The 24,143-nt window shown below is 41.7% G+C and overlaps 1 protein-coding gene across 1 annotated transcript; it reads right to left on the bottom strand.

Annotated features, from left to right (window-relative positions):
* Positions 1–4,844: 4,844 nt before the first annotated feature.
* On the bottom strand, positions 4,845–23,137 carry aars1 (alanyl-tRNA synthetase 1). Its single transcript, XM_074631972.1, has 20 exons — positions 23,004–23,137; positions 19,673–19,830; positions 19,328–19,516; positions 18,280–18,425; positions 16,943–17,134; positions 15,254–15,398; positions 14,910–15,055; positions 14,654–14,762; positions 13,470–13,620; positions 12,611–12,735; positions 11,850–11,994; positions 10,795–10,973; positions 10,116–10,229; positions 9,746–9,952; positions 9,322–9,506; positions 8,161–8,269; positions 7,445–7,558; positions 7,155–7,361; positions 6,620–6,733; positions 4,845–6,098 (listed from the first exon to the last, which is right to left on the bottom strand). The coding sequence occupies exons 2-20, from the start codon at positions 19,814–19,816 to the stop codon at positions 5,919–5,921; spliced, it is 2,901 nt and encodes a 966-aa protein (XP_074488073.1). The 5' UTR covers positions 19,817–19,830; positions 23,004–23,137; the 3' UTR covers positions 4,845–5,918.
* Positions 23,138–24,143: the final 1,006 nt, after the last annotated feature.

Raw genomic sequence — 24,143 nt, forward strand, 5'->3', positions numbered from 1 at the left:
ACACTCTGCCTTCTGCTCGGGATACAGACACCTCCCGCTCTTCACTTCTTACTTGCTTTGTGCACTGACTTTGTTTTCTACAGATCGCTGTAGGCTAAAAAGAGAAGATGTAAACCGGTGATGTAGTGTGACTCGCTGTGAATTCTTATTAGCTACCTTTGTGAACATCAAGCGTATACTGTTGAGGCTTTTCTAGATGACGTATAGTGAAAAATGGCAGGAAAGATGGCAGACAGAGAGGGCCATCCGCTGGATTCGAGCCCACAAAGTTGCAGGTATACCTGTCCTATCTCTCTATGTCTGTTTCCAACTACACGGCGACTGTAGAACAGATGGTGACAATGACAAAGCGTCTATAAAGGTTTAGACATATCAGTGTACCGCTGCTTTCGTGGTTCGGCGTTTTCTACTGCTACTGTGGTCGTGTGTTATTGATGTTTGTTTCCCAAGATGCTCTTTCCAACTTCAAAATGAATGTGTAAATTGTTTTGGAGATAAACACGGCTCTCTGGCAGCAGAATCCTATCACAATCTTGCAGCCCGCAGTGGGTGGAAAAGTCTCAATAGTCGCCCGTGGCCCCCCCAAACAAGGCGAGTACCTGTACCAGTATGGAAACCGTTATCAGTATCCTCAGTTTCTCACAGTTGGAGACCAGAACATTGTGATCAGATATAGGGGGGGAAGCAGGGTGATCCCTCTCTGCTGTGCTAGCCTAAATTAGAGCAGAGGTTTTACAGTACATGACACAGATCTCATCTGAGAGTGTTCCCTTTAGCATTTATAACCTAAAGTAGGTCTTTCCGCCTGTCGCTGACCCAATACACTGATTTCTTTTTGTCCTCTGGAGTGGATTCTTCTGGAAGAAGCACCAGTTTTCAGGTCATGTGTCTGTGCCGTGGATGTGTCAGGAACATAGGCTCGGAGCTGCATGGGTTAAGAGCATTTTGGGAAATGTGGTCCTTGATTGTGACAGTCAGGTATCCAGGGTGCGGCAGGTTTTCTCAGGTGAAATCTGAATGTGTGGTTCAGTCCTCTGATAACGCTGACAGAAATAAGGCAAAATGAAGCTGACTTGAGTTTCTGTCACAACTTAAAGGCACAGTGTGTAGGATTTGGCGACATCTAATGTGGTTGCAGATTGCAACCAGCTTAGTACCCCTACGCTCACTTCTCCCTTTCCAAGACTGCGGTAACGTGAGTCGCCGAGTGCAAAGCCTCGCTCAGAGACCATCCTTACCATAATAACACTACTTTAGGAGCAACGGAAGTCAAGACAGCGGCTGGTGGTACCACGGTTTTGCACAATGCGGCTCACGTTACCGCAGTTTCACAAGCATGTTGGAGAACTACGGTGGCCTTCAGGTAACGTAAAATGTGAAAAGCTCTCTCTAGAGCCAGTGTTTGGTTTGTCCGTTCTGAGCTACTGTAGAAACACGGTAGACTCTGTGAAGAGGACCCGCTCCCTATGTAGATATGAAGTGTTGTGAGTATTTTATTCCATTTCTGCTAGATTGCCCAAAATGTTACACACTGTTCCTTTAAACTGGACTGATTTTCTCTTCTCACTGCGTTATATTTTTTGGGAATTCCAGGCCAGACTCATGCAAAACATCCCCCAGACTAAAATCACCTTTGTTCTACTTTGCTGCCAGTGGAATCCGGGTCCCTTTCACATCCAGGACTATTTTTACACCGTTTGGTCTCGCACACTTTGTGCTGAGGCACATTTCAGTAAAGCCCACAAACACCATTTACTGATTGCCTGAAAATGTGTTATTGAGCCTTGTACGACTGCACAAAAGCAGCAGACACAAACCACTGGAGTTTACCACAATTCTCATTTAGCGAGATCGAAAAGGAGGCACATTAAACTCATTAAATTACATTTTTTATGGGGTAATTAAACAATGAGAAATGAACACAGTCTGAAAGCACACCTGCTCTGCTCGGAAAAAAGTGGACACTGATGTTTTTTTGTCAGAGGGAGAATATCTGTATAGCAGCTCAATCCCTTACATGCATCTACATTTAAAGGAATAGTTTGACATTTTTCTGGGAATATACTTATCTTTTTTTTGCTAAGAGTAAGGTGAGAAGATTGATACCACTCATGCACACGAGAGTGGTATCAATCTCATCATCTAACTCCCGGCAAGAAAACTAATAAACAATTTTCCCAAAATTCCAAAGTATATACTTGCTATGTTACAGGCAAATTGTTTTTTTTTTTTTTTTCTAGCTGGCTTTATTACTCTAATATATTAATCAGAAACTCATTAGGTTATCACAAAGTCAAAAAATGTGATCAAATTTGCGGATGTCTGGCAGGGCAAAAAACAGCCAGGCAGCGTCTCCAGCTGTAACAAAAGAGAATCTGTACCAGAGAAAAGGAAAATAATTTGAATACCACTCACAGCTCCTCAATTTGTATCTTTCCAGTTGCTATGTTTAAAGTGGCTGCAGCGCGGTGTTGTTCTGAGGTTAATGGAGAATAGGTTTCTGCAGCAGGGACAGACATTTCACTGACTGGAAGAGAGCTTTAAAAGGAACAAATCCATCCTGATCAAAATACTGCCGGTCCAGGCTGTTGGCATCGTGACATCGCCTGTGACTGTTGCCAGCGTGCTGTGGAGTTTGAGGCTGAGGTGAGGACTGCCTCGGGCAGCTCTTTCCTCATCAGTTCACTGGTTTGCATTGAACAAGAACAGCTCTTTAGCAGCAGTCACTGAGCTGCAGACTGCACATATCAGACTGTCGCTGTGGATTGTATTGTGCTAGTAGGCCTACTCTCAATCAAGTATGAAGTATCAAGTAGGATTAAAGGCTGCTTAGTGAACACATCTGCCGTAACAGCAAACTTACTGGTGGCTCATATGAAACCGATAGGAAAACGTATTTAGAGAGTTTGATGTCTCAGTGTGGATGGGTGAAATCGTTCCATATGGGTGGTTTCCTGCTGTCGGGATCTGTCATCATCTAGTCCCGGCTTTAATGTCCCATTCTTCAGTAGGACTACCTTTTGGACAAGGTAGTACATGTGTATTTACTACATTGAAACATCTGTATGATATGTGATACGACTCTTTGTATTTTATGCTATTGTACAAATAAAAGCGTCATGAAACATGAGGTAGAAGTGTGATGTTGTATTTATGGAATTAGGGCTTTGGTTTACACTGAACCACTGAAATGATCTGAACTAGAATAGAAATCCTGAAACTAGATTTCAATCTGGCAGTGGTGGTATGTTGCGGAGTCCTCAAGTAGCCTATATATTAGTACTTATTTCAGAGAGAAACATTGTACTTTTTAATCCATTAAATGTTTTCCCCCCAGCTTTAGTTACTTTTCAGATTTTATTCATAAAATGTGATCAGTTCATGAAAAACAAATTGTAAACACATTAAGTATCTGTAATTCAATTCTTCCTAGTCAAAAATAACATTTCAGATATCCACAATTATATTCTTCCTAGGACAAATGACGTCACTTTTGCCATTCATGTGTTTAGAGCTTTCAATTCGAGATATCAACAATTGCATATTTGATATCTATAATGATCATTCTGGATATCTGCAATATAATTCTTCTTACCAGGATGAACTCTCATTTCAGATATCGTCAATCTAATTGTTACTTGTCATAACTGAAGTTATTATTATCTTTTTGGATATCCAGAACCGATATCAACAATACATTTGTACATACATGTTTCTAGTTATAATTCTAATTGTAGATACCTGAAATTGCATTTTTACTAGTCATTGTGTATTTGGGATATTCAAAATTACATTATCTGGAATACCTTTTTCATTTTGGATATCTGAAATCAAAATTATGACAAGTAACAATTAGATTGTAGATATCTGACATGGGAGTTCTTCCTGGTAAGAATTATATTGCAGATATCCAGAATGTTCATTCTAGATATCTCAAATTGAAAGCTCCTATACACATGAATGGCAAAAGTGACGTAAATTGTCCTGGGAAGAATGACGTTGTGGATATCTGAAATGTTCTTTTTGACTAGGAAGAATTGAATTACGGATATCTACAATACATCAAGTCTAGCTTTTAAATATTAAAATGGACACTTATAATGTCTGAGGATTTAAAGATATCTTAAATTTAATTTTGACTAAGAGAAATAAAGTTTAAGATATCTTGATATACAATTTCTTCTAGTAAGAATGTCACTATGGATATCTTTAATTACCATTCTGACTAGCGAGAAACGCCATAAGGATTTCTAAAAAGGAATTAAAGATAGAAGTGTGGTTTGATTAAATGATAAAATGGTTTGCAATACACGGTATGCTTCCTGCCCAGCACCAAATGGCTGCCAGACAAACTGCTTGTTAAACATCGTGGGGCATTCAGGATGGGTTTGTTTTCCTCAGGATGTAGGGAAGACTAACACAGAGCTGAAATCAGTGAATATTGTACTTAGTGCAGGATATGTAAATGGATAACTGTTTGCTATCAAGTTCAACATATCAACTTAAAAAGGTGATAATGTGTCTTTTGCGTATACAGCTTGTTTCTACTGCCCCCAAGTGGCCAAAAATTGCAATGTTATTCCAGGTTAAGAATAATTTACCAATCCTGCTACTATGGGGGAAATTTCAGGCCTTAGCAAGGTACACAATCTTTACTCTCTTTAAACCAACACTGTTATTAATAGATGCTTCCAGAACTTGCTAATAAATTTGTACCTCAATCATTTTTGTTCAGTGATCCACATCTAATGATCGGGCTAACCTTGAGTCTGTACTTTCCTCCCTTAAATTCATCACCAATATAAAACATATAACACACATTTGAAAGGAACAAGGTAGACGTGTGGCATTTATCTTTTGGATTTATTTCATCCACATGACGTGACACTTCTGACATGGAACGGCTACAATGATAAACGACACGTTCAACATTCTGCATTCAATCGATATCAAATGTCAGCGAAATTAAGTTACACGGATTAATTATTGGACACGTTCATGATCATTTATACAGTTAATGAATTATTCTTTTGCTAAATTAAACCCGTTGACTTGTTACACGTCAGATGATGGCTTGTTAGTCGAAAAGCAAGACTATGATACAGCTAGCGCGTGTGCAACTCAGGCTCAGGCTGTCACTCACACAGACGGACGGAGCCACTGTTCAGAGATCAGATCGAGAGCCTTCAGCCCACAAAGGACGTACGGTGGCTAAATCATTTAAGAGCTGGGCTGACTTTTCCCTTTTCTTCCCCGAGGCTGAGCTTAAGTGGTACGGGAAGCCAAAAGATTGAAGTTGTTGCACTTTGAAGAAGCCTTGAACAAGCGGGGGAGACTGCTTTTCGGGGTTGTATTTAAATAAACAGGGCTACAGTGAGATGAGACACAAACACAGAGGCAGTATGGAAATGTATCAAGAGCTAACTGTAGTGTCCACACGAGGTGGAGTTTTAGTCGCTTCATCTGAGCTGTGCAGTATTTGCCGGAGGCCAAATTAATCAAAAGTACATCCCGTTTCCTCTGTCACGAGCATGCAATAATGAAGTGGACGCACTAAAATTAAATTTCTCAAATCATCTGCCGTCCTCTGCATGAGAGGATCTTGCTATATATTCAAGCAATTTCCACAGAGATGAATTTTTACTGGGGCAAGTCAGCAATCAGTCCTAATAAATATATGAGTGGCTCAGTTACTGCTGGCTGAGTGTCAGTGGTCATCTGTCAACATAGTGAGGGAGCAGCCCGGGAGTTTTGTTTGTTTTCTAAGCTTTTATGACCCAAAGGGAGAAGAAAAGAGGAGAGGAAATGGACGAAGGAAAGGATGACGTTTGGTGATTCCTAACTCAGTTAAGACTCGGGACTCAACCATTACCTTATTTCCTCCTCCTCCTCCTCTCACACATACCCCCTCTCTGCTCTTAGTTCTCTCCCAGTTTAAGCTGTGCAAACTGGTTGGCCATCTGCAGCGCCTCCTGCAGGCACTGCGTGTTCTTCCCCGTGGCCTGGGCAGACATGTCCTTGCCGCCTCCTTTGCCGTCCAGCAGGGGACAAACCTCCTGAACCCACTCGCTGGCCTTCAGGCCGCGGTTGGCCACATCCTGAAGAGAGATGGGGTGATCAGGGTTTACAAAGAGTATAGAAAGCAAAGAGACGAAACTCCGGTGCTTTTTTAACAGCAGCCGCTAGATGCCGAACTGCCGGCATTTTGGACTGAAAACGCCAATGAGTCTGTACGCTCATATGACATATCCGGTTCAGCCAGCTTCCTGCTAGCTGTATGCGGCTGTCATAATGGATATACTGGCTGTAATTCAACACTTTTACTATCTTATAATACACCCATGGGCTGTATTCTGTAAGCCTGTACCGTGGTGGATGTATTAACATATTTTGTTTTATTTTTGTACAGCACTTTGTAGACGGATGTTTTATTGGCGTCCGGTAGTCGCTTTCAGTCCCAAATGGCGGAGGCATAGCTTTACTGCTGGGCGCTGATGTAGCAATGGAACGAACAATTGACTTTCACTTCTTAACAATATATGTTCTTTGGGGTAAAATCCGTTTTAAGAGGTGGCACTGAACGCACAGCGCACTGCATGAATGAATGTGGGCACGTTACCTGTGGGACTTGACACAGGCAGGTGATCTTGCCGGCGTCGTGGTCCACAGTGAAGAGCATCGCAGCGGTCTGAGGAGAGTGCGTCTTCAGCAGCTTCAGTGACTCGTTCAGTGCCTGAGAGAGGATAAGGAGAAAAAAAGTGAGAGATGGAAAAAAGGAGGGGAAGAGCAGAAACAGGGAGGGGAGAAAGAAAGTCTCCTCATCAGCAACTATTGATGTGTCAAGGTCAGAACTAATGGGCCACAGAGCTGATTTGGTCCCATGGCAATAACAATGAGATAAGCAGTACTGCAGAGATAAAATGGATTTTAATACTGTTTGTACTTTTCATTTATTTTTGTGTGCGATGCTGATGTAGTCGTGGGGTTTGGATTACAGATTTCCTCCTGCATGTGTATGTAGGGTCTTCTTTTACAAGGACATAGTTTGTTTTGGGCTGATAAGTCAATACAGAGAGCGCACACACACAAAGAAAAGGTAGAAATGGCTTCGTACGAATTCAGTGACATCCTTTCAGTCTATTTTTCACTCTCACCTTAGCTGAGGCTCCTGTCTCCATCTCCATGACGAGCAGCGGTTGGTTGGGGCTGCTTTCCATCACCTCCTTGGTCTTTTCCAGGACTCTCTTCTGGATGTCAGCCTTGTAGTTGCGGTCCAAGTCATCCATGGTCTTCTTCAGGCCCTTCAGGGATTCCCTCATCTCGTCCTTCTTCCACTGGGAGATCATTGCTGTGCCTATCAACTGCGGAGAGGACGGACATGTTGATACCACGGCACAGAGTTCTGTTGGGATGTTCTTTGGAGCAGAAAAATAATGGCATTTACCTCTGTCATGTCGGCGATGTCTTTCTGAGTGTCCTTGTTCGGGTCCGTCTGCTTCTTCACCTTGTCTCCCAGTTCGGACAAAGACTGGAGCAGGGAAACAGCTTTCCTCTGGGCCTGATGAATGTGAATGAGACGCAAAGGCGTGAGCGGTGGTCAGGAGCGAGACACGGGCAAAGGAAAAAAAAAAATGGAGGGAGAGACGAGGAAGAAAGAAAAAGAAACAGAGCAGTGGTAGCAAGAAGGAAGAGGAAAAGATAAAGAGGAGGATCAAACAGCAGTTGTTGTCTAAAAATAGGAAAGATTAATTTGTCCTCGGGGCCTGGAGAGAGGGGGAAAAATGCAAAAATGCTCCCTTCTAGCTTCAAGATCACCATAAGTCAAAAACAAGCTTCATTAAAGTTTCATCACCGGGGTGTGTTTTCTCACCAGGGACCCAAATAAGACACGTAGTCCCTCGGCCTGACACATTTTCATTTAGTTCGCTTTTTCTGTTATGAGCCGCAAGAAAATCATGGCGACTATTTGACCATCAACCCGCTACAACAAGTAATCATTTCATGTATTAAATGTATTTCTTTAAAATGTTGGTGGAGTTTGTCACATGAGCATAATGCTGGGAGCAAGTGCAGGAGTGTGTGTGTGTGTGTGTGTGTGTGTGTGTGTGTGTGTGTGTGTGTGTGTGTGTGTGTGTGTCTGTGTGTGTGTTGTGTCTTGACCTTCTGGGCCTCTGTTCCCGTCACAGCAACAATGCGGCGGATGCCCTTAGCGATGGCCTCCTCAGAGACGATGACAAACGGCGCGGCATGACCCGAGTTCTGCAGATGGCTGCGGATAACAGAAACCAAACAGCACATTACCAACAGCGTTACACAACTGTGGGAGGAGAAGGAGAGCGGTGAGGAGAAGGGAGAGAAAACATTACAAAACCAAAGCAGCAGGAACAAGGGGGTGCTTTGATGTGGCTGCGAATTAAAGCAACATCAAGAAGCACAACAACAGTTTACTACAGTGGGATATTTTAAAACCTGAAGCGGCATGAGGTGGTGGGACATGCAAGACATATGCAACATAAAATAGAGCTTGGAAATCAGTTTGAACTGCGACAGAAAACAAATGAAATGGAGAGTCTCGCTATAATCTATAGATTGGGAGCGGGGACGTCTCGGCATTCAGGTGAATTTTACAGCTAGGAGCAGACACTGTAAAAGTCAGTGCAGCAAGTCTAATCGCTGGATTGAGCTCTACAAAATGTTCTGCGCAGGGACACGGCACGTCTCGCCGTAAAAACCCACAAATCCAATTAATGGTTTCCACTTTACACACTGCCACTGGGCAGGTCTGACACTTCTGAAAACTGTCGGCATCATGCAGATGCAGACATTTATTCAGAGAGACGACTCCACTGCTCCAAGTTGATGTGAGAACATGCAGCGTAATTTAACAGCTGCACTTCAGATGTAACGGTGAACACACAATCAAAGCAGAAGCTCATGTAACAAAAAGTGCTAACAGGATTAAATGTCTGCCAATGTGTTTTTGTTCTGCTACTTTACCAATTTTCAAGCACATTTGTGAAACTTTATAGAAAACCATTCAACAAACACTATAATTATGTGTGACGACACACAGTTATGGAGCATGTGGACATGGCACTTTGTGGTTTAACTGCTGATAGAATTACCAAGATTTCAGTTCATCAAAAGGGAAACGTTCTCCACATTAGTTTTGTTTGCCACTTATTTTTTTTTTCAGAACCAACATAGTGAAGTTAAGTGGACTAAGATGCTGGCTATATGTGCACCCTGACAGGCTGGTTTGATTCCCCTGTCACAAGTCAGCAGAAGTGCGTGAGAAATGAAATAAAGCATCGCACTCACGTTCCACCACAAAACTCAATGGAGGTGAGAGAACCAGCGGTGCTCTCTGGGTTCTCCAGCAGCGTCTCCACGGGGATACCAATGGACACGACTCGGACGGGGTCGGGGTAGGTCTCATCGAACACGGCACGAAGGCCCTGAATGGCCTTGGCTTTTGCTAGCGGGGCATCCAGGGCATACACACCCTGGAGAGAGCAAAGTGGGGGAGAGAAAGCCCCGTCAACTGATGGTTTAGAAGGAGTTAATATTCACAATTATTACAGCATGAGAAACATTAAATCAGGATCGAAGATTGGTACAAACCCTCTTTTATCTCTTCATGAAAATCATTCAGAGTATAGAAAAGGCAACATTTTCTCGCCCCTTCAGTCAACATGAACCGCTACCTGGTGTGTGAGTGTTTGATGCGTACTCTCCCACTGACCTTAGCTTCTTTTATCATAGCACAAGCGATCTCCTCAGTCCGGCGGACCTCCCCCGTGCTCAGGGCACCTTTGGCAGTGAAGTCAAATCGCAGGCGGTCGGGGGCGACCAGCGAGCCCCTCTGATCTGCCTCCCCCAAAACTCCCCGCAGGGCGAAGTTCAAGATGTGTGTGGCGGTGTGGTTGCTCATGATGGGCCTACGACGAGCCTGGAAAGAGAATATGAACGGAGAGATGTCAGAGAAACAAATCAGAGGCAATAAACAGACGGAACCGCGGAAAACTTATTTCCATGCCATTTAACTGGCTGATAATGAACAAAATCATGTATCTATGCAACTTCTTCAAATCCTGCACACTGTATGTTCTCACCTCATCGACGCGTAAGGTAACACGGTCTCCGACCTTCAGAACGCCATAGACCGTCCCAATATGGAGAACGTAACCTCCTCGAACCTGTGTATTCTTCACGGTGAACTCCATCCGCTGCGAAGACAGGAAAGAAAGACAGAGACACAGAATTGCTGGACGTGTTTTTGTTCTGCAGGAAACACTGGAAAACGGGTGGAAAAAATGCCAAATGCTGTTAGTTTAGTCGGAAAGCTGGTGTTTGTGCTCACGCTTCAAAGTTTTTGAAGTGTTTTAAGAAATGGTGTCTGATGCGGAAGAGAAATTAAGACTAAGAAGAGGTTCCTTTAGCGTGTCTTCACATCCTCAGCAAGAATGAGTATTATCCATCATATCAAGACAAGGAACAAATTACTGACATTTGAATGGATTTTTTTTGACTGATTGTCTTCTGCAAACTGTGATATGAATGTATAAATGAATGAAACCTGAGTTTTTGTTTTTACCTGCAGTGTGACCACTATGTAGTTTGGGGGAAAAAAAGCAATGCACCAACTCTGAAAACTACTCTAATGAGGGCTTTTTAATACCGCTGTCTTTACAAAACACTCTCAAACAGCATCAGTGGAGCTCATTACAAACCACTAAGAAGCACATGCATCCACTTTTTTGTTTTCATCATCTTTATTTCTGTTGCACTTACATCCTCCGTGCTGTCGTCCTCTCGAACCATGTAGCCCTCGTCAAATGTCTGTCCGCCCTGCTCGGCGTAGAAGGACGTCTGGTCCAGCAGCACGCCGCACTCCTGACCCGTGGTCACGCTGTCACAGAAGGCACGGTCACGGCGCAGGGCCAGCACAGTGGCTGAGGGCTGCTCGAACTCTAGACACGCAAGCAGGTTGAGAGTTAGTGTGTGAATGTCCTGAAAATACGACCGTCCAACTGAACTTAAAGGGATAGTTTGTATTTTTTTAAGTGGGGTTGTATGAGTTACTTATGCATAGTCAGTGTATTTGGCGGTTGGCACACCCTTAGCTTGTAAAAAGTACCGGCAGGGGAGCAAAGCGATGTACTGCTGTGGACGGGGCTGGCAGCAAATATTTTAGCCACCGAAAAATATAATCAATATCAGTTTAAGTGTGTGCTATATTTACAATATTTCACTGCTGTACCTTGCCATCTGAAGCCGTTATATCCATTTCTGCGCTCCTCAAAGCCACCAGACCCCATTGACAAAAACATACATTTTTCCTCACAGAACACGGGAGCTGCAGGTCTACCACTGCCTGGATAAGTTAGTTTGTTTGTGTCATTGTGTGACTTTAGTGCATCCAAACTAACCCTTTAATACACCAAAGTCACACTGACACAAGCAAACTAACTAATCCAGGCAGTGGTAGTGGTGTTCTGCGAAGTAAAATTACTGTTTTTGTCAATGGAGTCTGGTGGCTTTGAAAAAAGCATAAATAACGGCAAGTAAAGAAGTTTAAAATATTCTACATATTGCGTAAACTTAAATATCGATATTTTTAGGTGGGCCTTTCTTTTAGGTGGCCAAAATATGTTTTGCTGCTGCCCCCGTTCACATTGCTTTGCTCCCGGGCCAGTACTCCTGTCTGCTTCTCCAAACTGGGGACGTGCTGAGCGCCGTCTACTCTAGGTAATACACTGACTATGTTTAAGTACATCATACAACCGCACTTCAAAACACCCAAACTATCCCTTTAAGGTCTGCTTGTGAGAATGCAAATCACTAACTGTAGTTGCCGTTTTCCTCAGAGGTGTATTTGTATTTGCAAGAGTCATCTGTGGCGGGTGTGTTCTTGTTTCTCAGCTCTTCGATGGCGTAGATGTCCAACATGATGTGGTCCACGTCTCCTGCACCCTTACCCTGGGATTTCAACTACACACACAAAATTGTGTTGTTCAGTTAGAAACACAAAATCTACAACACTTAACTTGACACTTAAATACACCACGTGATGAGTTCAGTGGACTCAAACTTGGAAACCTTTTAAAAGAGATATTGGTGAGACTTTCGTTGTAAAAGTGACATCTACGGCATTATTGATAACTAAAGCAAATCATAGTTGTCTTTTATAACAAAAAAAACAAGCTTTACAAGTTTGAACTTACTGTAAGGCTATTGTATTGGGTGTATATAATAAACTCAGTGTACATGGCAGGATAAGGAGGACATATAGAAGTGTTGGACAGCAGTCTGAGGCTGCAGTAAACTAGAAAAGAGATCAATCTTTTTGCAAAATCAAACAACAAGGGATTAGCACAGGGCTGTAAAGTAAATGAAGGTTTATTTAAACAGCAGGTGCACAGCTCCCGATTCTGACTTACAGTGCAATACTGGAGAACGCTGATGCGAGGCAAAATAGAGTGCACCCACGGGGGTGGACACAAAAGACTGCTCAGTGGAGTTTCCCCTCACAGAGCAGTCAAGGCCAAATTCAAAACAATCTGTAAATATCAGAAGGTTTCCTCCACCCGTCCTTCCATCTCCTCACCTGTGCTGCCTTCTTCTCCTCTTCGAAGGCGGCGACGTCCACTAACATGCCTTTCTCCTCTGCGATGAGGGAGGTCAGGTCCAGAGGGAAGCCGTATGTGTCGTACAACAGCCATGCTGTGTCACCTGGACGCACAGACGGAGAGGGAGGAAAAAAAAAAGCTGCTTGATATGCGGGAGAGGTGTCTGTCGGAAGCAACAGCGCTCAAAGACTCCTTGAGTCAAACAGTAAACATGTTATTCCTACAAAATAATGCAGTCATCATTTCGATCAATCAGCGAGAAGTTAGATGTGAAAAGCACAAAGTTTCAAGCGCGTCAGTAACGTCTTGTTTTGTCCACGAATTATGCCAACTCCTTGGCACACAGATACATTCAAAAATCCTGAGGTAGACAACAATCTGTCTTTACAGTGTGAAAGATCTAATTGTAGTCCCTTTCCTTTAGCCAATATGAGTGTTTTTAAATATTGAATAAGAAAGATTTCAGGCATCATGCATGGTCAGACAGATGGATAGAATGAAGGAAGAGAGACCGATCCATAATGACAACAAACACATTCTTATTGGATTAAAAGAAAAAAAACAGAGCAATGGATGGAGTAAAGGAAGGAGAGAGCAAAGAGAGAAAGTGACGGGTGGTGAGGAGAGATATGAGGTATAGAAAGGATTAAAGCAAGCAGATGATTGACAGAAACAAAAATGGTGCACTGAACCTGTTAAAATTATATTTATGTTTCAACAGATTATTTCAACACATATCTTACAATAAAGCTAAGCTCTTAACACTAAGACCATCAGCATATGACACGCAACGTGTGCACATGCAAGTGGTAATGCTTCTCTGTAACCTTGTCTCACCTGGAATGGTCTTGATCTCTCCCAGACTGATGATCTTCCTGTCAAGGATACGGCGTCCCCTGCTGAGGGTTTTGAGGAACTGCACCTCCTCCTCATTAATAATGTCCTTCACAATTTCTGGGTCTTTCTTCAACTCCGGGAAGGCATTGCCCTGGAGAATGAGAGTGAAAGAAGATGGGGATCGAAGACAGGGCGAGAGAGGGATGGAGAGGGAGAAGCAGAAAGATGAGATGGGAGAGGAGAAGAGATAAAAGAGGGAACGTAGAGAGAAGGTCACCATTTAGTCATGAACTGGATGTTAGAAGTTACTATTGTGTTAAATATGGTGCTGTCAATCGATACAACATTTTGTAATCACGATTATCGTAAGATTGTCCATAGTTAAATGTGATTAATTGCAAATTAATAGCACATTTTTCTCTCTCTTCTTCTCTTCAAAATGTACCTTAAAAGGAGATTTGTCAAGTATTTAATATTCTCATCAACATGGGAGTGGGTTTAAGCTTTAAGCAAATATATGTATATATTTATTATTGGAAATCAATTAATGACACAAAACCATGACAAATATTATCCAGAAATCCTCACAGGTACTGCATTTAACATGAAGAAATATGCTCAAATCAAAACATGACAAACTGCAGCCCAACAGGCAACAACAGCTGTCAGTGTGTCAGTGTGCTGACTTGACTATGACTTGCCCCAAACTGCATGTGATTATCATAAAGTTGTCATGTCTGTAAAGGGGAGACTCGTGGGTACCCATAGAACCCATTTTCATTCACATATCTTGAGGGCAGAGGTCAAGGGACCCCTTTGAAAATGGCCATGCCAGTTTTTCCTTGCCAAAATGTAGTGCAAGTTTGGAGCGTTATTTAACCTCCTTGCCGACAGGCTAGTATGACACGGTTGGTGTCAATGAATTCCTTAGGTTGTTTTAGTTTCATATGATACCAGTATCTTCACTCTAGCTTTAAAACTGAGCCCGAATTTGAGAACGAATTTGCGTTAACGTGTTAACTTTGACAGCCCTGATCCGTACTAACCTTTTGTCCACTTTAACAGTTCAAACTTGTAGAAACACCTGCTGAGGCCGTCACAAGTTAAAAAAAAGTCCGCTCCTCTAAAGTTGATATGTGTCAAAGGCCATTGAGAATAAAAAAAGTGAAGAAAGAAAATCTCACCAGGGATTCGACCACCACATCCACCAGAGAGGCAAAAAAGCCTTTCTGAGCTCCCAACTTCTCGTGGGAATAACGGACTGCGCGACGCAGGATCCTCCTCAACACGTAGCTGAACATGACGGAAACAACACAGCGATACAATGAAGTGCTAAAAATGAACTGCAAAACATAGCCACTGCTGAAATCTTGTGTAGTTTTACAGTGTTAGCGTCTTCAATTTCCTCATTTGTTTTGCTCTGCAATGTTCATGTCTCACCCTCTTCCTGTGTTGTCGGGCCGGCCGCCATCTGATAGGGCGATGGTGATGGTGCGGGCATGGTCAGCAATCACACGGTAGGCCATGTCAACACCGTCAGTATCCTCTGCACCTACTTTACCGGTGTAAGGTCGAGCACCTGTACCCTGAAACAAACACAAATTATGCTTTAACTGCATATTACATTAACGGTTTCCAGCTTTTTTTTCTCTGATGTACACCCACAGCCCGTCATCAACACCCCTCGTCACGTTCCGAATGTGTTCAACTGGGTAACCAGGTTAAATTAGTTAAATTTTTTCGACACTTACATTCAGTTACACAAATCTGGGTCATTTCATTACCTTCTGAATGGCTTCAAAGTACGGGACGAAGAGGTCAGTGTCGTAGTTGGACATCTTGTTCTGCAGTATGGACACCAGGCGCTCCAGGCCCATCCCTGTGTCAATGCTCTTCTTAGGCAGGGGCTTCAGCTCAGTCTCGGACTCTCTGAGCCGGGTGGAAAGACAAACAATAGTTACAAACACGGATTCACTGATCAGGAAAGCAGGGAGAGCACACAGGTTTGTATTACTGTGTGCACTTGTTTAAGGAGGATCGTCCAGTTTTGTCCAGCTCACGTGAAACGTTGGATTATTTTGGATGCAAGCAATTATTCTCCTTTTTATCCAGATACCATTTCTGTCCTGGGTCTTCTGTCATGCAAGTACACGCATTTAAAAACCCTTTTCAGAAACAAGATTATGGGTTTACACGGCCAAGTAATCAGATTTCCTCAGCAGAAACCTACTTGTCCCTTGACATGAAATAGGTCAATCGTTGAGATGGATATTTATAAAACCAGATCACATGTAAACAACTGTACATTGAAGAGCCGTGGAGAGATGGTGTGTACATTTGATTCAGTAGCTGCACTACATATTGTACATAACATATGACAATAAAAGGTGTGTCCAAATTTCAACAACACCTGACATTTTATGGTTAAGTTTATGTTTAGGTGTGCTGCTGTCTTAAAGCTTGTGAACATTCTTTATATAACCCACTGCACTGGTTACAAGCTTCGACTGAAACAGACCACAAAGCCATGAGGTGTTAGCGTGAAGGTTTTATTTTAGAACAACTGTAAATAATCTATGTGCTGATGTGTGAATAATTGCACCAGTTTGACCTGAAAACCTGTGCTGGAAAACCACACTGAACTGAAAATGAATAAGCCACTTTGTTTATTCTGAAAAAGCATTGTTTGGTCCAAATATCAATAGAAATAAAGGTGCAGGTCTATACTATCATGTCCCTGAGAGCTCAAGGCACTGCAAATTAAGAAAATACATGCAAATAGAGACAAAATAAGCAAAAGAAGAAACATCTTAATCAATTTGACAGCATTTAGAAAAAGAGAAAAACTGCAAGAAGCTCAAAACACAACTGAAACTGTTTCCAGGAGACACTAAAAAGTGATGCACACGGATGATGATCGCATGACTCAGATATTATAATAATAAGCAAAAGGCTAACGCTACGTTAACAGCAGACATCTACAATAATATCTGAATCATCACAATGTCAAAATAAGCAAAAATACCCTAACATTTTAGGTGATTTTCCAACACCACTGATGGATAGCCGACCAGCCGCGTGCATCACTTTTTAGTGTCCTCGTTGTGTTGAGATTCTTGGAGCGCGTTTGTGTGTTTGCAGCACTTATTTCTAAATGTTGCGCATGAGTTGCCAAAGCAAAGATGCTTCTTAATTTATTGTGTCTATTTGACATTTGCATCTGTAGGGTTCTTTTCATAATGTTGTCAGACATTTAGAAACAAGCACTTTAAGTGGACATACATTGACGGTGAGGAATGGCCCCGAAGGATTACATTGCAGCCCGTTTAGCAGCGTTATCCCTCAATACTGGACCAATTTCAAAAAATATTGTCCCCATTAGTCCCTTAAACACAAAAACATGAGGACATAGGATCCAGGTTGAAAATCTTTTAACATACTCTGATCAGTGTCTGTGTGTGCGAGTCCGTTACCTGTTGAACTGGATGAACACCAGGTTCCAGACCTCCAGCACATTGGGATCGTCCATGTTCACCAGGTGAGAGGCGTCCCTCCCTCCGATGCGGTCGAAGTGGATCTCACTGCAGGGACCGCAGGGGCCGGTGTCTCCCATCTCCCAGAAGTTATCCTTCATGCTGCCTGGCAGGACGCGAGCCTCGTCCAACCTGAGAGAAACACAGGATTTAAATAAATCCACTCTCTTAATAGGTCAAAATTAAGGTGTGTGATAATTAGGACATAAGGGCAAAGTGTGAAAGCCTACCCTCTGTGAGCACTATAAATATTTTTTTTTCTCTGGGTGCCTTTTCTGTTCTTCAATAATTTTATTTGAGTTATATATGATGTGAATATTCACCCATTGATACCGTCATAAACTGCCTGATTATGAAAATGTATTACATGGCAGTCACAAAAGGAAGAAAGATACAAGATATAAATGATATAATGAAGATAAATAAAGTATATCTGTGCTGACAGTTGTGAGGTAAATATGCTGCCGCGTTTAATATGTTTTAACATACTCTCATCAGTGTGTGTGTGTGTGTAAGACAAGACGTTTGAGTAACTGTCGAGGCCAGTCTGAGCGCCAACATTCACATTGTGTCGTTACAAATACAAAAGAAAGAAATCAGACAATTAGAAATCAGAAAAAGCAACGCTTTTTTATAGAGCTGCTTTATGTGTTTGTATGTAAACAGAGATGTTGAAGGGAGTAAAGAATGAAACAAGCATCAAAGAAAAGCCAACAGAAAAAAGAGGGGGAAGCATCATAGAAATGCTGATGCCAAGTGGGAAAAAATTCAACTGAAAGTTTTGAATAAATAATTAAATAAATGGTAGATAACAGCACTGTTGAATCAGCAAAGGGGGGGGGATGTTTCATGTATTAGGACATGAAAAGATACAATGATGAGATATGATTTATGGAGAGAGAGAGAGAGAGAGAGAGAGAGAGAGAGAGAGAGAGAGAGAGAGAGAGAGAGAGAGAGAGAGAGAGAGAGAATCTTGTGGGCTGTTGTTGTAGGCTGCAGTGTGGCGGCTCGGTGGGACTTGGGGAGGAGAAGGAAGGCAGATCGCACAACATTGTGCAATTACTTTAAACAGGGGCAGATAGACAGTAACCGCTTTGCAACATTCATGCAGAGACACAATGCAGGATCTGTAAATGATTTGTAGAGGACTTAAGAGGAACTCCCAGGAGATATTGTAGGGGATAAAACAATAATTTGCTCAAAGATGCCCTAAAGCAACAAAAAAAACCTTCATCTGACATGTTCACAAATACATCTCATTTCCAGACTAGGCTCACCCTAGGTCGATCCAGATCTGTTTGCACTCCAGGTCGGGCTCCAGGTCTGCCTCAGCGTGACCCCCGAAGTAGGTGACATACAGACGCTCTATGGGAATACCAAACTCCTGGGTCAGCAGCTCCAAGGCCATCTTACAGGCCAGGTGCTGCAGAATGAGACGAGACAGAGAGGACAACAACACAGAAGGGTAAGAGAGAGAAACTCAACAGCAGCACACATCTGCATTGGAGGCCAACGCGGGGTTAAAAAACAGATCGACATAACAATCTTAAGTTGTTGTCAGTGTTCATGATTTAAAGAGGACCTATTATGCTTAATTTCAGGTGCATACTTGTATTTGGGGTTTCTACTAGAACATGTTTACATGCTTTAATGTTCAAAAAACACTTTTCGCATACCGGCTGTGCTGCAGCACCTCTTTTCCTGGGAAAAAGGAACTCGACGTGGCCTAGAATATGCAGTTTTAGGGATGTTTTTTTTTCAATGGATTTGTGACCCCAGAAGTATTTGAATTGTAAAATCTCCTAACACCAGTAACATTCTGTATTAATTCAGTAGAAAGAAACTTTAGACCAGATTTTACTCACAAAACCACACACTCTGATTATTGCTCTTTCTGCATATCATTCTGTGTACAGCTTACCACTTTATCTTCATGTTAAAATGAAGGGCAATGCAGCAGATAAAGTTGTAACTAGAGCTAGACCAATAAGTCTGCCAGACTGATTGATTGGTCAATATTAGCTTTTTGCAAATATATCAGTATAGGTGTGCATGTTGGCAGATAAGTAGCGAGATATTGCAGTACAGAAATGCCGAACTAGGTTTGAGGTTATTTAGAAACAGAGTGCTTAGTATCGTAGTCACAATTTTTACAAAAAAATTTAAAAAATCGAAGAGATCTGTATCAAGATTATTGTTTATGTTATGTGTTTGTTCTTCTATATCTTCTTTATCATTATCGAATATCGATATCTGTCTCAAAAATCCAATATCAGTCAGGCGACAAAAAAAGAGACACAACTGAAAAGTATAACAGCTTAATACCTTAAAGTAGTCACCAAAGGACCAGGACCCCAGCATCTCGAAGAAGGTGTGGTGGTAGACATCTTTACCCACATCGTCCAGGTCGTTGTGTTTACCTCCTGCGCGGATACACTTCTGGGTGTTGGCGGCACGACGCAGCCTGGCCATGGGGTGGGACGGATCGATGGTGTTGAGGAAGATGGGCTTGAACTAAGAGGAAGGAGTACAATATGTTTGCGAGTTGCGTTCTATGTAAAGTTTCCTACAAGAATCTCAAAAATCGTATAAATAAGTGGGTTGCATATAAAAGAGCCATCCCGAAAGAGAGAGGCACAGATGTTTGGGGAAACCGTGAGGAGATGATACCTGGTTCATGCCAGCATTGGCGAAAAGCAGCGTGGGGTCGTCCATTGGGATGGTGGCTGACGAGTGGACGTACTTGTGCTCATAGCGGCGGAAGAAGTCAATGAACTTCTCGCGGATTTGAGCTGCACTCAGAGAGGAGTCCATTCTGAATCAGCTGTCTGAACAAAAACACACAACACGAGAAAATGAATACTGTAAACATCATGCGTGTTTAAATAGGCAGCTCTCTCAGGGGTAGCAGCCTTTTTTAATTCAGCTCCATGTCCAATTAAATTGTTCCACATTTACAACATGAACATTTATATGTAAATTACTAGTACAGCTGACAGCATGGTTATAGAACAACAGAAACCCAGCAGCAGAGCCCAGTCATAGGGCAACAAAGGAAAAATAATAATTAGGTCTGATAAAATAGAACGGTTGTACTAACTGATTACAAAGTTACTGTGTTTTGAATGTCGAATGTTCAAACTGGTTTAACTTTTCCAGTGAGATATTGGCAACAACTGGAGTTGAGCTGAACCCCAAAAAATGAACAGGAGCTGAGTGAGTTTCTGTCACAGCGCTCAATGGCATCTGAACGTTACAAGACTTGTCTGCTAAATATCATCATACAGAATACATTTATTTTTTTGTTAAATGTGTGATCCCTCTCCCGGGCCTTCTAACAAGGTTAACAGCAACACTACAAAACTGCTAATCTCCTATTTCTGTGAAATTATTCAATTTTCACAGCGAGTTAGACTGCTGTAAAATCCCTTTTGTTGTATGACAGCACTTATGCTGTCATACAACAAAACAGTTAAAAACAGTTAAACCAGCTTAGCCTTTTCTGCAAGTCAGCCATTTGCTCCAAGGTTTGAAACTCGTCCCTCGAACACATAATTGGTAGCAGAAACTACCAATACAACCATACTTGTTATAAATGCTTAAAGCTAGGGTCGGGAATGTTGAGAAAGTAGAAAAACCTAAAACCTAAAAAAAAAAAAAAAAACAGCCCAGTGTTGCAAACTCTTTTCCAATGAAAGTAGTTTGCAGCACTAGCTCCAAAAATCCCTAAATCAAGCGAAAAAGTCGCCAAGTCGGCGATACTGACAGCCCGTCCCTTCGTCCTTCAGTCCTGTGACAGCCACAGTTACTGGATTTCTTTCTTTTTTTGCCAGAGCATTTGATTTATTGATTGCTGTTGGGATGTAAAGAGAATTTCAACAAATATAACAAAACATTATTATGAAGACGATTACCAACCCCAACTTTAATGGGAGGGATAAAGCTAAGCTTTACTGATTTATTATATAGCAATACATTTAGGGCTGCAATTAATGATTATTTCAGTTTTCAATTAATCTGTCAATTATTTTTCTGATTAATCGTTCAGTCTATAAAATATGTCATTGTCAAAATAGGCAAAACTAGAATGACCGCCTCGTGGTTGTATGCCTCCAACCAGTCAACCAGTCAAGTTGCAGTTTATAGTCAGGTCTGTTCAAAATGTCATCAATTGATTACATCTGGCACAAACATTCACTTGGACTCAACGATGAAGTGATTCGAATTTGGTGGTCAATTTCACATTAATGTCTAACGGGATAAAATGATGAGATTCCCTCCAGGTGTTCCTGAGATATCACATTCACGAGAATGGGACAGACAGACAACATAATGCCTCTGGCCATGACTGTCGTCGGCACAGAGCCCATTGCAATTCCCAAAAACCCAAGGTGACATCTTCACGTCTTGTTAAATACAACCAACAGTCCAAAAGCCAAAGAACCACCTGATGGAAGCTGGAAACGGCACAACAAACACATTTTTTGCTTAATAAATGACTTGACAATAAATTGATTATCAAAATTAAAGGGAATTATTTTCATGTCAATGAACTCATCTGCAACTTTTTTGCCTATAGCCAAGTCAGTTTGTAAGGGGCGTGTCCTGACAAGCTGTGTTCTACTCTGTCATTTACATCCAACAAAATGGCCTTTGGCTCTTCTTATAAACCAACTCAGGAATCTTGCGAGGCAGGCGAGGCTTTTCATGCTGCAGGGCCCCGCTGCTATCAACTGAGAACAGATCTGGACCGAGCAGTTTGGGATCCGAATGAGTAATATCATGGTTATGATTCGGCTTTTGTCGCCATTTTTAAATCCTGAATGCATCCAAACAACAACCCTGAATGCATTCAGGACACCTATTGCTGCAATGGTTGCTCACACTGGAAACAAAGAGTGTAATAATACTGAGTGTAGTTTGGCCAGATGGAGCTGCAGTAGTGTTTAACACTTACAGCTGTGGAAGAAGGCAGGGAATTTTTTTTACTTGCAATTCAGGTGTCTCGTCAACGCACACGACCCAAAGTAGAGAAATGAATCGCATCCTTTAAGGATTTGAAAGATTTGAATTTAATAAAAATATTGTGGTCTTATAACTCAGCACCATAACTATAGTATCAATGATATCTATAATTAAAAGGCAGCACAGTAGAATTCCCATCACACTTAAACTAGCTGTGCAAAGGAAACCACACAGCTGGTGCCTTCAGCTCTCTGGGGCCAGCAAGCGGACGGAAAACAGCCACCATCCCCATCCTGACTACCAAACCACCCTGTTGGCAACCAGTGGAGACTTTGGGGGTGATGGGATGGAAAGTTTCGTCTCAGAAGAACAGACTGTTAGAAAAAACTAGAGTGTTAACAACAGGGGGAAATTATGCACTTTAAGGATACAAAAACAAGGATCAACACAATTTGTGTGACAAAAAGCTCAGGTGGGTGGTAACCTCTGAAACCAACATCTTTATGTCCACAGAGTCAAAGTTAGTCAGTGGAGCAACCCTGTGTTTTGTCACCAAAGCTTACTGATTTCTTACCTTACCATTTTACCACTGGGGAGAACCACAAAACAGAGACTAAATTTAGGCTTAGTTATATCCACAGCTCTAACATGAAGTCTCAGAGGGGTTAATTTCCTTTCCTCCTGATGACTCAAATCAGTTCTCCCATGTCACCTTTGCACCTCTGCTGTAAACAAGCCCTCAGGAAGCTGTGCCAAAAAATAGGGCCAGTCATGTCAGACATCATGCATCTGAAACTGCTTCTAAAAAAGCCTGAATTCAGCATTATAAGATCATCTGCTGGTTGTAAAACTGCTGTATTGGAGCAGAGGCACTATAGCTAGCTTGACAGGTTAGCAATGTAAACGTTAGCCAGACAGGCTAACATTGCCTCTATACATGTCTAACCTGAGAGAGAACACGACTCTAAGAGAAAACACACTTTACTGAATGGTACGGTAAGTGTTGTTCATTGTTTATTAAAAGAATAATACTCACAGAAGTCTGTATTCTCGCAGGATGAATCAGGTACTGCTCACCAGACACACTGCTGTAGCCCACGCTGCTCGACCAGAAAGGGAAGCTCAGAGCCGGTGGACACGCCTACGGCAGCCTCCCATTGGTCCGTTCGAACCGGTACGTCAGAAACGTCACTTTCTATTGGACGAGCCTGATGTCAATCATAGCCGAACCTGCCACATCAGAGGCACTGGCTTGGCTGATGCAATGGAAAAGACACCGGTGTCACACTGGATGCTGTTGCTCTGCTTGATGAATAAAATTCATTAATAAAAAATGTTGTCAATAATAATTTCAAGTCGTTATGGTTATTAGTTCGGGTGTGTTTTTTAAGACACCATGAGGATATATCGACAAATTGTGTGATAATTTGTGATTTTGTGTCATAATATTGATAATTAAATAACTTATTATTGCAACCGCACTTGAGAGTTTTTTTTATATCACGGATAAGCCTAGTTTCATTCACTGCCACCTGCCACGCAATAATAATGGGCAAGACACCATGAGGATATTCAAGATTCAAGATGTTTATTGTCACTCCGGTTATACAGGTACAATCGTGTGAAATGCTTTTTGCTGGGAAGCTCCATTAAAAATAATAAGTTATATTACAATTATAAAAGGATGTACTTTGAGTTATATTACAATTACAATTAGTTATATTACAAATACAATTACAAATACTTTAAGTTATATTACAATTATAAAAGGAAATACTTTGTACAGGGGCATATTAAGAACATATACAGGCATATTAAGAACATATACAGGCATATTAAGAACATATACAGGCATATTAAGAGTATATACAGGCATATTAAGAATATATACAGGCATATTAAGAACATATACAGGCATATTAAGAGTATATACAGGCATATTAAGAACATATACAGGCATATTAAGAACATATACAGGCATATTAAGAGTATATACAGGCATATTAAGAATATATACAGGCATATTAAAATATATACAGGCATATTAAGAACATATACAGGCATATTAAGAGTATATACAGGCATATTAAGAGTATATACAGGCATATTAAGAATATATACAGGCATATTAAAATATATACAGGCATATTAAGAACATATACAGGCATATTAAGAG

Source organism: Sebastes fasciatus, chromosome 4 (assembly GCF_043250625.1).
Source record: "Sebastes fasciatus isolate fSebFas1 chromosome 4, fSebFas1.pri, whole genome shotgun sequence".
In the NCBI taxonomy this organism is placed as follows: Eukaryota; Metazoa; Chordata; class Actinopteri; order Perciformes; family Sebastidae; genus Sebastes; species Sebastes fasciatus.

Coding starts and splice junctions, on each gene's coding strand:
- aars1 (XM_074631972.1), bottom strand. CDS start 19,816: ATGGACTCCTCTCTGAGTGCAGCTCAAATCCGCGAGAAGTTCATTGAC. Junction 15,056..15,253: donor ACTTTGAAGCCATTCAGAAG/GTAATGAAATGA, acceptor TGTTTGTTTCAG/GGTACAGGTGCTCGACCTTA. Junction 6,734..7,154: donor AGACAGGAGCCTCAGCTAAG/GTGAGAGTGAAA, acceptor ATCCTCTCTCAG/GCACTGAACGAGTCACTGAA.